The sequence below is a fragment of the Amblyraja radiata genome, chromosome 22 (assembly GCF_010909765.2).
Source record: "Amblyraja radiata isolate CabotCenter1 chromosome 22, sAmbRad1.1.pri, whole genome shotgun sequence".
Lineage (NCBI taxonomy): Eukaryota > Metazoa > Chordata > Chondrichthyes > Rajiformes > Rajidae > Amblyraja > Amblyraja radiata.
The window spans coordinates 31694313-31708499 of record NC_045977.1 but is presented as its reverse complement, the minus strand read 5'-3'; the positions used below and the strand labels follow the sequence as shown (position 1 = coordinate 31708499).

General features: G+C 47.2%; 1 protein-coding gene across 1 annotated transcript in view; it reads right to left on the bottom strand.

Moving 5' to 3' along the window:
• The window catches only part of baiap3 (BAI1 associated protein 3), a 77566-nt gene that overhangs the window by 62492 nt on the left and 887 nt on the right, over nt 1–14187 (bottom strand). Inside the window, exon 2 of the mRNA XM_033040225.1 lies at nt 262–352. Coding sequence (XP_032896116.1) covers nt 262–352 — 91 coding nt within the window. The remainder of the gene's footprint in view (nt 1–261; nt 353–14187) is intronic.

Here is a 14187-nt window from a genome sequence, read left to right as displayed (position 1 = left end):
CTTTGGACCCCAGTCTGGGGCAGTGACCGGTGCTCTGACCCATTGCACCGAGTTCTGCCTGCATCAGACATTCTTGACACACTTCTGCTCCCAGTGCCACATCTGTAACCCATGGCTGCCTCAGGGTGATTCAAGGGCACCAAGGCGCGGAGCTGCTGAGGCTAACAGAGCCAGGCAGAGTGACCGTCCCTTGTTCCCTGGGTCTGTGTGAGGGGGGGGGGGGGGGGGGGGGGGGGGGGGGGGGACACCCCAGTTGCGTACCAGTGTGTAGTCTGAGCGCTTCATGATCTCCTGCTTCTGTTCAATAGCAGTCAGCGAGGCGAAAAAATCATCGGCACCTTCATCGTCGGTCCTGCCACGGAGAAGATATATTCAGTAAACACAGCTGAACAAGAAGGAGCACGCATGCATGACCCGTTCAACCCAGCGAAACGGTGGAATCCATTGCAAAAATAAATGGCAACAGATTACAGAGTGTAGTTTCAGCAAAATCAGCTCAGTGTTGTGAAAAGGCAGTCGTGCGTAACAAATGTAGTTGTCTTTACGGGATGTCGCCAGGGTGGATGAAGGAAAACCAGTTAAGGTTGTGACTTTGGATTTCAAAAGACATTTGTAAAGAAGCTGAAGAATGGTTAGATTTGTATATCGACAGATAGTTTTTAGTTTGAGTTTGAGTTTTAGTTTAAGAGATTCAGCGTGGAAACAGGCCCTTCGACCCATCGAGTCCACACTGACCATTCATCACCCGTAGACTAGTTCTATGTCCCACACACTCGGGGCAATTTACAGAGGCCAATTAACTTACAAACCTGCACGTCTTTGGAATGTGGGCGGAAACCAGAGCACCCGGAGAAAACCCACGCGGTCACATGGAGGGCGTGTTCTGTACAGACAGCGCCCGTAGTCAGGATCAAATGCGGTCTCTGGCGCTGCGCCACCGTTAGATAGTTAGGTCAATCGATTGAGATACAAGAAACTTCAGATGCTAGAATCTTGAGTAAAGCACAAAGTGTTGGAGTAACTCAGCAGGTCAGACAGAATCTCTGGAGAACAAATCTATGCTTCACACTGCCGTGGGAAAGCAGCCAATATAATCAAGGACCACTCACACCCTGTTCATTCCCTCGTTACCCTTCTCCCACCAGGCAGAAAATACAAAAGATTGAGAGAATGTACCACCAGATTCAACAACAACCTTTTCTCTGCTGTTATCAGACTCTTGAACAGATTTGTTATATGCTAAGGATAATTCCCAATCTTCCAATCTATCTCGTTACAGTCCTTGCACTTTTTTTAAAAAAATCTGCACTTTCTCTATAGCTGTAACACTATATTCTGCACTCTGTTTATTTTCTCCTTTGCACTATCTGATGCACTCAAATACCAAGAAAAGGGAACATATCACCCCAGTATTATACTCCCTTCATTGGCTCCATGTGAGATCCAGGATAGACTATAAAGTCCTCCTTCTTGTCTATAAAGCCCTAAATGGCTTAGGAACAGCATATTCTACAGTCCCTCCTTCCCTATGCCCCTACTCGGGCGCTCAGGTCTCCTGTTAGCCTCTCAATGCCGCAGCATTAAGAAAATTGGTGAAGCAGCCTTTTTCAATTGCGCCCCCAAGCTGTGGAATATCCGACCCAGGGCCATGAGAGACGCCCACTCAGTTGACATTTTTAAACGGCAGCTAAAAACGTATCTTTTCAATCAAGCTTTTACCTGACTTTACTTCTTCTGATGATGTTGTAAAAATTACCCTTATTCTCTTGTATTTATCTCAGCGTGCCTGTCCACAGCTTGTGTGCACATATAGTATAGCACAGAGTCCCATATACATATAGTATATGGGACTCTGTATTTGACCTCAGGGTTTTTGCTTTTACTCCGTTTACACTCTCAATTTTTAAATTTTAATTTTATATAAATCTGTGCTTTTTATGTTATTAACTGTTTATGTCCTTACTGCTTTGAATTGGACCTTTGTTTGGACCTGGGTTTTTGTGAAAAGCACTTTGGGTCGCATTCAATTGTATAAACAGTGCTACACAAATAACATTATTATTATTATTATTATTATTATTATGATTTGCCTTCTTCTGTCGTGTGTCTTTTAGACCTGTAGCTCCGTTGAGGCGAGCTAGGCCAACTTGTCATCGTCCAGGTCAATCAGACCTCGTTCACCATTCGGTGGCCAGTGATTGGGGCAACTGGTGACGATGTGCTCCACTGTGTGTGTTGGGTCCCCACACTGGCAGGAAGCGCTATCCACGAGGCCCCACCTCTTCATCTCTACCCCAGTCCGATGCCTGTCCTCAATCGGTTGTGGGTTGTCCACTGCTTTCGGGGCAGGTCCTGGCCAGGGACGTCCATGGGGGTCATTGATGTACTGGTGTAGCCTAAATGGTTCCGCTGACTTCCACTGGTCTCTCCGTCTCGTCTTGACCCAGGCGGCCTTAGAAGCGTCAGCCGGTGTTGTGCAGAGCAGCTCGTGGGCTTGCGTTAAATGATTTGCCTCATGGTCACCAAAATAAAAATTTTCACTGTATGTTTTTTTTCTGTCCTCACAGAATCGTAATCCCAACACCAATGGTGATTGAACAAAGTAAGGGTAATGTGATGATGTGGAGAAATGACTGGGCATCAGAGGATATAAAGGTCATTTTCAGATTGGCAGTCAGAGACTACTGGGGTGGCACAGGGATCAGTGCTGAGAGCTTCTCTGGTAAAACAACATCAGACAAGTGAGAGCCTTTTAAATGAGACTTAACAAGTGTCAGGGACCGCAAGTGTTTGGAGCAGCATGGTGGCACAGCGGTGGAGTTGCTGCCTAACACCGCTTACAGCGGCAGAGACTTGGGTTCAATCCCGACAACGGGGGCTTGTCTGTACGGAGTTTGCACATCCTCCCCATGGCCACGTGGGTTTTCTCCGAGATCTTCAATTTCCTCCCACACTCCAAAGGAGTACAGGTTTATAGGTTAATGGGCTTGGTATACATGTAAATTATCCCTCGTCTATGTAGGATAGTGTGCGGGGATCACCGGTACGGACTCGGTGGGCCGAAGGGCCTGTTTCCATGCTGTACCTCTGAACTAAACTAAAAGCAGGTTTGGGAAAGACAGAAAGGAATAGATGGGGACATTGAACGATATGGATTATTGAAGGTTTAAGTAGGAAAACGAAGGAAGTATATAACAGGTGCTATCAAACGATTAACTACTATCAAACGAGTACGTTAAGCAATCTAAAGGGTGTACATAGAATACAAGAGTCAAGATGATATGTTGCAACTTTATGAAACACTGGTGTGGCCACACTTGGAGTTTTGTTGCCACATTAGTGAAAGGATGTAATTCTCGAGAGAATGTAAAGTGATTCACCAGGGTGTCACTTGGATTGCAAGATGTTAGTTACAGGGAGAAATTGGACAGACTGGACTTGTTTTCCTTGGAGCGGAGGATGCTAAGGGTTGGTCTGACAGAAGTATATAAGATTACGCAAGTCATAGGGCGGCACACTGGTGCCGCAATAGAGTTGCTCTGTACAGAGACCCGGGTTTGATCCTGACCACGGGTGCTGTCTGCGCTGAGTTTGCATGTCCTCCCTGTGACAGTGTAGGAATTCTCTTGATGCTCCAGATTCCTCGCACATTCTAAAGACATGCAGATAGTAGGTTAATTGGCTTCTGTAAATTGTCTCTAGGGTGTAGGATGGAACAAGTGTACGGGGATCGCAGGTTGGCATGGACTCGGTGGCAAAAGGGGGGGGAGTGGTTTTGATGGGAAGGGATGAGTGAACCAAGGAGTTGCGGAGGGGACGGTCTCTGCAAAAGGCGGAGAGGGGTGGGGACGGGACGATGTGACAGGTATCACAGGTGGGATGAACATGTAAGAACACAGAGAGTGGAAGAGGGATGTAGACAGGTCAGTGAGCAGGCAAGATGATGACAGATAGAGTACAGGGTGGGCAGACAAGAGATTATCTTCTTTGGTAAAAGAACAGGAATGCAGAATTTAACTAAATGGTGTATTAAGATCCAGAGGGAACTGAATGTTCTTGTACAAGAAACACAAAAGTGTTAGCGAAAGCAAATTAATATAAAAGTAAATTGAACGTTCATCTTTATTGTGAAGAATGGAAGACAAATGTAAGATTTGCTAAACTACCAGGGCTTTTCTGAGATTACACTTGTATAACTGTGGACAGTTTTGGTCTCATTATTTAGCGAAGAGCCGACTTACCTTGGAAGCAGTGCATTAAAGTTGCACTAACTGACTCTTAAGGGAAGGGGCAGATCATTAGAAAAGATTGAACTACAATTTAAAATACAATGTTATTGGATTTTACTGCAGATATTGGACTGAAGCAAAAACTGAAAATTCAGGGAGCAACCTGCAGGTCAGGCAGCATCTGTGGGGAAAGATGCAGAGTTAAAGTCTCAGGTTATCAAAGCTATGTAAAGATTGAGCAACATGGGCCTTAAATCTATGATGGACAGAGGACTGAGAGGTGGTCTCAATGAAACATGTAACATTTTGAGGGGCTTGAGAATGTAGTTGATTTGAGAATATTTCCTTTGCTGGAGGAGACTGGAACTAGGGGCATTGTAGGAGGATAAAGGTGGTCTTAAGAGGTACTTAGGAGCAGAAAAGTCTTCTCTCAGAGGGTTGCAAACCTTTGACATTCTCTCTGGTCGCCCCATTGCAGGAACGCCAAGATAGAGTGGATGTGGAAAGGATGTTTCCAGTAATGGGAGAGTCTAGAACCGGAGGGCACAGGTTGGTACAGGTGTCAGAGGTTACGGGGAGAAGGCAGTGGAATGGGGTTAGGAGGGAGAGATAGATCAGCCTTGATTGAATGGCGGAGTAGACTTGATGGGCCAAATGACCTAATTCTACACCTATCACATGACCTTGTGACCTCAGAATAAAAGGACGTATCTTTAGAATGGAGATGAGGAAGGATTTCTTTAGGCAGACTATGGTGAATCTGTGGATTTGGTGGTGGAGGCCAAGCCATTGGGTATTTTTGAAGTGGAGATTGATAGGTTCTTGATTAGTAAGGGTGTCAAAGGTTACGGGGAGATAGAAGGAGAATGGGATACAAAGGGGAAAATAGATCAGCCATGATTGGATGGTAGAGCAGACATGAGGGGCTGAATGGCCTGATTCCGCTCCTATGTCTTACAAAATTATGAACCTATGAACTTAGCATGTGGAATCTACAGACAGGGTACAGAGAGGCTTACCAGGATGCTGCCTGGTTTAGGGGGTATTACCTTAAATGAGTGGTTGGACAAACTTGGAATGTTCTTTCTGGAATGTCGGAGGCTGAGGAGAAACCTGTAAAAATGTATATAATTGCTGTCTGTACGGAGTTTGTACGTTCTCCCTGTGACCGCGTGGCTTTTCTCCGAGATCTTCAGTTTCCTCCCACACTCCAAAGAGGTATGTAGGTAAATTGTTTTGGTAAATGTAAAAATTGTCCTCAGTGTGCGTAGAATAGTGTTAATACGTGGGGATCGCTGGTCGGCGCGGACCCGGTGGACCGAAGGGCCTGTTTCCGCGCTGTATCTCTAAACTAAACTAACACTAAACTAAACTAAGACAGACACTTGATATGCAGAGAATGGGGGGGATATGGATCGCGTGCAGGGAGATGAGATTAGTTTAACTCGCATCATGTTTTGTCATGGACATCGTGGGCTGAAGGACTTTTTCCTATCCTGTTCTATGACACCAACTATCCCAGAGAACTTCCTTTGCTGTATTCTTATAGAAACATCTAAAATCCATATGAAATTCTTACAGGATTGGACAGGCTAAATGCAGGAAACATTTCCCCGATGTTGGGGGAGTCCAGAACCAGGGGGTCACAGTTTAAGAATAAAGGGGTAGGCCATTTAGGACCGAGATGAGGAAAAACTTCTTCACCCAGAGAGTTGTGAATCTGTGGAATTCTCTGCCACAGAAGGCAGTGGAGGCCAATTCACTGGATGTTTTCAAGAGAGAGTTAGATTTAGCTCTTAGGGCTAATGGAATCAAGGGATATGGGGGGAAAGCAGGAACGGGGGTTACTGATTTTAGCTGATCAGCCATGACCATATTGAATGGTGGTGCTGGCTCGAAGGGCCGAAAGGCCTACTCCTGCACCTATGTTTCTATGTGTTTCTGTGTTTCGATCCCACTTATGTTAAGCACCTCATCGTATTCTCCGCTGTTCACTGTTTTTGTTGCAGCCCATAGTAGTTTTACCATTCATAGCCCTGAGGTCCCATCTACTGCCTCCCACCCTAGCCCATTTGGAAACTTGCATTCCACCCCAGAAAACTGGAGATAGTGAGCTATTCACTCATTTTGAGAGAGAAGGGGAAAGGGTATTTGTGTTTTCGAGGAATCAAGAATTGTGAGGTTTGGGCAGTGAGGTCAAAGATCAGTTTGTGTCCTGATGCAGGGTCAGCTGTAAGATGGACAGTGTCGTTCCCTCCACAGTCGCTGCTGCTTAACACACTGAGTGTCTCCAGCAGGTTGTTCTTTTGCTTCCGATCAACCACAATCACAATTTACCGAGGGAGATGGAGAAGTCTTGAGGGGTGAAGGGCTCAAATGCTGCTGCTCCATACGTTCTTATTTCGCTTCTCCCAGACGGATACGGGATTCGCACTGGGTATTAATAACTCCCACAGGTACAGATGGAGCCCTCATGATGAAGGAGACCTCTACCGCACCAAACCTTGGCCATCAACACCCCTCGCACAAAGTCCCCGCGCTGAATTACTGCAGACAGGACGCACCGTGAATACTGATCCAGCTGCAACACAGACATTAATGAAGGTTGCACCCTTGTCCGGCACTGACACACTACCCCTCACTCGCGATGGTACAGCTGCTGCTTACAAAGTGTTTGGATACCCAGAATATTGCAGCAGCATTTATTCAATTGTGGAAGCTGTTTTGATACACGTACAGTGGGGAAGAGGTGGGGGACTGGCGGGCTGGTGCACTGAAAGCTACTCGGGATATGGTTGGCAAGTTTTCTTGAGCTATGGACCTGTTGCTAGGAGACCATCAGTTAAAGATCATCCTGATGGCCAGATCAAGCAGATAAGTCAGAGGCACGCATTCAAAATCAGATGCAAGTTTGGAATGAATTCTTGACATTTAAATCAGCACAAACCTGCAGGAAGGAAATCAAAGTAATTGTGCACATTTGCTCCTGGAGAGGGAATGGACGAGAGAAAGGGATGGGAAGGAGAGAGGTGAAAGGCAGATAAATAGGAGAAAGAGAGAGAGAAAGAGAGAGAGTAGGGGTAGAGAGAGAGTGTGTGGAGAGAGAGAGAGAGGGGGAGAGGGAGAGAAATGGAAAGAGAGATAGTGAGAGAAGGAGGGAGGAAAAAGAGAGAGAGAGAGAGAGAGAGATAAAGAGAGGGATAGGGAGAGAGATGCTCGCAGACTAAATATTGGGAAAGAGACAGCGATAAGGAAGGGAGAAATAAGACTTAAGTGAAGGAGGGCGGAGAGAGTTAGAAAGAAAGACAGAGAAGAAAGTGATAGAATTAGCAACTGTCCATGTGAGTGTTGTCCGCAAGCTCGGTCTGCAGCCTCTGAATTCCTCCCATACTCTGATCCCAGGGGCGAGGCAAGCTCCATGGGCATTTTGAACCCAGTGTTTTGCTATTCCTGCCTACTTACTTCTCTGCCCTAATGAAGCAAAAGAATGGGAGCAGGAAGATGTGGCATCTTGGTCTACCCTTAAGCTGTTGTGGACCAGGTTTAGAGATACAGTGTGGAAACAGGCCCTTCAGCCCATCGAGTTCACGCTGACCAATGATCACCCATACACGAGTTCTATCCTACTGACTGGGGACAGTTTACAGGTGCCAAATAACCTACAAGCCCGCACGGATTTGGGATGTGGGAAGATACCAAAGCACCCAGAGAAATGCCATGCTGTCCCACAGACAGCACCCGTAGTCAGGATTGAACCCGGATCTCTGGCACTGTGAGGCAGCTACTCTAGTGCTGTGCCACTGTGCTAGAGGCAATCCATAGTGCTATGGGGGCAGGGAGTTCCAATACGAAGGAACAGCAACATGTCAGGAAGGCGTGTGACCTGGAAAGTGCAGATGTCCCCAAACACCTCTGGTCCTTAATCCTTAGAGGTCATGGCTCACGTCTGGAAAGGAGGGGATGGGAGATGGGACAAGTATTTTACAGTGCTTTTCACGAAAGGGGATCCAATGTAACATCCCAGAAGTAGCACACTAACTTGGGAATTGGAAGGTAGGGAGGAACTGAACAAACCTACAATCTCCAGGGTGGTGGTGCCGAGCAGATTGATGGAGGTAAGGGTTGTCAGGAACCGGGACTTCATCTTAATGGACTTCATCATTGGCTCTTAAAACAAATATCTAAGACAGATGATGTGTTAGTTTTGATTTTCCAAAATTCCCAAGATTCACAAAGTTTTATCAAAATAGCAAATACTACTCAATTATTTAAGAAGGGAAGCAGAACACAGAAAATGACTGCACAGTTAGCTTAACGCTTGCCAGAGAGAGAATGCCTGATGCTATTGCTAAAGTCATCATAGCAGGACTTCGAAAAATTCACAGTAATCAGGGAATGTCAACATGCTTTTTTGAACGGGAATTGATGTTTAACCAATTTATTGGAGTCCTTTGAAGAAGTAATGTGCACTGTGGATAAAGAGGAAATTGGTGGAGATACGGTACTTAGATTTCCAAAAGGAATTTGATAAGGTGCCACATCAAAGGTTAGTGCAGAAAATGAAAGTTTGTAGTGTAGGAGGTGATATATTGGCATGAAGAGACGTCTGGCTGGTCTACAGAAGCAGAGACTGGGCATGAACAGGTCCTTTTGCTGGTTGGCAAGATGCAATGAGTGGTGTGCTGCAAGGTTCGTTTCTGGGACCACAGCTTCATACGCTTTATGGAAGTGAAATTGGATGAAGGCACTAACAGTGTTGTTCCTAAAATTACTTAAGACACAAAGATAGATGGGGCGATAAATTGTGGAAAGGACACAAGGAAACTTCAAAAGGATATAAATAGATTGAGTGTGCGGGCAAAAATCTGGCAAATGAAGTATAATGCGCGAAAATACAGAGTTATCCATTTTGGCAGAAAAGATAACAAATAAGCATGTCATCTCTGGCAACGGTCCCCAAGTGCCTGAAAACAGCCACCATAGTGCCGGTGCCGAAAAAGTCCAAAATCACCAACCTCAACGACTACCGGCCGGTTGCCCTGACTCCAATCCCTATGAAGTGCTTCGAAAGGCTGGTCCTCTCCCATATTAAATCCAGCATCCCTGCCTCACTGGACTCCCATCAATTTGCATACAGGGCAAATAGATCGACAGAGGATGCCATCTCTCTGGCCCTTCACACTGTCCTGACTCACCTGGACAGACAGGGCACGTATGTGAGGATGCTCTTCATTGACTATAGCTCTGCATTCAATACGGTCATCCCCACCAAGCTCACCACCAAACTCCACCAGCTAGGCCTCAGCTCACCGATATGCGCTTGGATCCTGAACTTTCTCACGGAGCGACCGCAGGCAGTGAGACTGGGCCCGCACCTGTCCTCCACCATCACCCTGAGCACCGGCACACCACAGGGTTGTGTACTAAGCCCCATGCTCTACTCCCTCTTCACTCACGACTGTGTCCCTGCATTCGACACCAACACCATCATGAAGTTTGCAGACGACACAACAGTGATTGGGCTGATCACCAACGGTGATGAAACAAACTACAGAGCGGAGGTGCAGAACCTGGCGGACTGGTGCGCCAATAACAACTTGGCACTAAACACCTCCAAGACCAAGGAGCTGATTATTGACTTCAGGAGGTCCCATTCTGGAGAATACGCCCCAATCTCCATTTACGGGGAAAATGTGGAGAGAGTGTCCAGCTTTAAGTTTCTGGGCACTCACTTTTCAGAAGACCTCACATGGTCCACGAACACCGCCGCGCTGGTCAAGAAGGCGCAGCAACGACTGTTCTTCCTGAGGACATTAAAAAAGACTGGTCTGCCCCAACAGCTGCTGACAACGTTCTACTGCTGCACCACAGAGAGCATACTAACGTATGGCATCTCTGTGTGGTATCTCAGCTGCACGGAGGCGGAGAGGAGAGCTCTTCAGCGCGTCGTCAACAGAGCGCAGCGGATCATCGGGACAGAGCTACCAGCCTTGGAGGGCATCTACCACACGCGGTGCCTCAGGAAGGCCCTCAGCATCCATAAGGACTCATCACACCCCTGCCACGGTCTGTTTCAACTAGTTCCCTCCGGCAGACGTTACAAGGCCTTCTACGCCCGAACCTCCAGACTCAGGAACAGTTTTATCCCAAGAGCTATAGCGGCTCTGAACCGGCCCTAATGAGTGCCCCCCCACCTACCCCCTTTGGACAGTCTCCCTCAGATGGTCACGTCAATCAATTCAGCTTGCTTATTTATGTATTGTATTTATTTACCTTTCTTGTACATCAGTGGAGCTGCACACTAAATCTCGTTGCACTGACGTGCAATGACAATAAAAGATATTATTATTATTATTATTATTATTATCTAAATTTTGGTAGACTACAGAACTCGATGCAGAGGAATCTGGGCCTCCTGATGCACGAATTGCAGAAGGCAAATTTTAAAAACTGACAAGATTGCGAGGGGAATTGAATACAAATGGTGGGAAGAAGTGTTTTGGGGTTTGTTCGGGCATTGGTGAGATCACTTCGATCGTATTGCGTTGTGCGCTGATCTCCATACTAAAGGAAGCATGTTAATATTCTGGGAGTAACTTGGAGCAGGTTTACCAGATTAATACCCTGAATGGGAAGGTTGTCTTACAAGGATCGATTGCATAGGCTAGGGTGATACCGACTGCAATCGAAACATAGTGGAGTCAATGGAGTGTGGGAGGAAACCAGAGCACCCGGAGAAAATCCGTGCAGGTCACGGGGAGAACTCTTCAAAGACAGCACCCGTCCCCTGGATCAAACCCGCGTGTCTCTCGCTGTTAAAGCAGCAACTCCACCGCAGAGCCACCGTGCCGTCCCAACGTTCCTTCCTACTTCTCCACAACTTAGTTTGTGTAAGTGAAAAAATGGGATTTCAAAATCAAGAAAGAATTGCAGTGGCTGAGAAACAAAGAGAAGCTGAATCACAAAGGATAGAGGGGGAAGGGATGAGAGTTGAGAGCCAGGCATTGAGAAGTCACTTGTGGGATTACAATGTTATTTTACAAGGTTCAAATACTTTGGCTTCATTTAACTGAGGAGGGATGCTGAGACTCCACTGATCAATATCAAACTTGTGAAGAGGGATTCATGAAATTGAACCTAAGCTCCTCAAAATTGGAGAATGTAATTGCTTAAAGCGGTGAAGTGCTGATGATTTTTTTTGAGTATGAATTATATATCTCCTGTTGCGATTTGGACGTCACAAAGTTTTCTAAGAAGCAAGTAAACTCTGAGTGCTGTGCGGCAGTGTCTACTTAACAATGACTGCACATTTGTCCCTTCTTGAATAAATCAGAGCTGAAGCAGTGCAAGCGTGGGCTGCAGGTATGATAAGGCTGACAATTAGAACAGCATGTTCCCCGCTCTGGTGGACCTTGCTACTAATGCACAGATGCCCTTGTCATGTAAAGGTGAAGACAGATACCTCGACACCAGCAACATCGGCAAGCCGGCAACATCGGTGGTGCAGCGGTAGAGTTGCTGCCTCACAGCGCCGGAGACCCGGGTTCGATCCTGACTACGGGTGCTGACTGTAACGAAGTTTGTACGTTCTCCCCGTGACCGCGTGGGTTTTCTCAGGGTGCTCCGATTTCCTCCCACATTCTAAAGACCTGCGGGTTTGTAGGTTAACTGGCTTCTGTAAATTGTCCCTAGTGTGTAGGATTGAACTAGCGTACGTTGATCGCTGGTCGGCACTGATTCAGTGGGCCAAAGGGCCTGTTTCCACGCTGTATCTCTAAACTAAACTAATCTTGCATTTGTATGGAATGCAGTCTCTTATACTAGAATGCATTGCAGGGGTATTCACAGAGACAGAGTCAAAATGATTTTGGTTAGGCTGCATTCGGAGTATTGTGGGCAGTTTCTGGGCGTCTTATTACAGGCCGGGATGCGGAGTCTTTGGAGAGTGAGGCCATACACAAATTGGAGGAACAGCACCTTATTTCTCGCTCAGGCAGCTTACAACCCAGCAGTCTCAATGTTGATTTCTCTAATTTCAAGTAACTCCTGCATCCCCTCCCCCTCCCCCTCCCCCATGCCACTCATTGTTCTGAAGGACAGTCCCAACCCGAAACATCACCCATCCTTATTCTCCAGAGATGCTGCCTGACCCGCTGAGTTACTCCAGCATTTCATGTCCATCTTTGGTATAAACCAGCATCTGCAGTTCCTTCTTATCACGAGGGTGAAAACCAAGTTTGTTTTAAGTTGCAGAGAGACTGAGAGAGGAACGGATAGGACAAAATGCATCTTACTGATAGGGTGAGGCCAGATTTGGTGTGGCTTTACCCTCTTAGAGAGTAAAGGGCCTGTCCCACCAGCATGTGATAGCATGCGTCTAGCGCAACCAAACGTGGACGCTTGAGGCGTACGGCCTCGCGGGGCCGGTCCCACTTAGATCGGCGGAGGCGTATGGAGTTGTGCAGGGCTGGTCCCGACATCGCGCGGGGCTCCAAAAATCTTGCACCGTCCGAAAATCCCACGCGACAACGCAGCCGCATTGAGGCCGTACGCAGCGCCTCGATGGGCGTATGCAGCGTCTCGACATCGTACGCAGCATCTTGATGGCGTACGCAGCGTCTTGATGCCGTACGCCCAGCACGTGGCGTTGCGCGATGACGTCACCGCCCGGCGTGCCTTTGCGCGATGACGTCACCACCCGACGCGGTGCGACGTCCAAATTCAGTCTGCCCAGCTGATTGGTGAGTATGATGTCGGGACCAGCCCCGCACAACTCCATACACCTCCGCGGTGGGAATTGGGACCGGCCCCGCGAGGCCGTACGCCTCAAGCCACCACGTTTGGTCGCGCTAGACGCATGCAGTCGCATGCTGGTGGGACAGGCCCTTTAGATTGACTAGCCATGAGCTTCCTATCTACAGCCAAGAGCTTCAAAATGATATGCAGTTTCAGCTGCTGAGACTTCATGTTTAGTTTAGTTCAGTTTAGTTTATTGTGTGCTATCCAGTCAGTGGAAAGACTATACATGATTACAATAGAGCCGTCCACAGTGTACAGATACAGTATAAAGGGAATTATTTTAATGCAAGATAAAGTCCAGTAAAGTCTAATCAACGATGTAGATGGTAGCTTTGGACCGTTCTCTAGTTGTTAACAGGATGGTCTAGTTGCCTGGGTCAATTATGATGATGAAACTGAAGGCCATGATCAATACCAAGAAAGGCTGTGTTACAAGACATGAATATACTTGCAAAACAGATGACAGATTAACAAATCCCAGTACAATCACATGTAAGATGGTGCACCTTAATAAAAGTCGACACTCTGGAAATTAAAGATCGTGAGTTTGGATAAAGATCGGCAAAACTCATGGCAACTCTCTGAAGGCTCCTTCACCCATTGACCTCGACAACTGATCACCATGGTAACCCTGGCCTCACCCACAGATGCTGCCTGACTCTCTGGGCATTTCCAGAGATTTATATTTCACCATCAGATTTCCAGGATAAGCAAATATTGATGGAAATTGGATAGATAGTGAAGCTGAGCAAATCAGCCACCCGCCGTCCACGGGGACTGGCATCCAATTGCTGAGTCATTACTTTTTTTAAAGCCCCTGGGATGCAGATTCCTGATGGCACAGTCTTCCCAGAGTAAGAGAATCAAGTCAATTTACGGGGCTCATGTAGTCGACCTCCCCGTGATGAGCCCCCGTCAATTGACCTCAGTCAGGTGAACGACAACAACCAGAGACAGCAGCAGCGCCGCGGCTTGGCGCCAACCCGGAGCATGCGCCCTTTATAGGGCGGGCACCTACGGATGTCGAACCGGATGGCATCACCCTGCTGCAGGCTTGTGCTGCCTCAAACGCAAGAAGAAGAAGTAGAAGTCATCTTACCTAGGGAACCAGCCTTTTACCCAGGGTAGAAGAATCAAGGACCAGAGGACCCTGCATGCG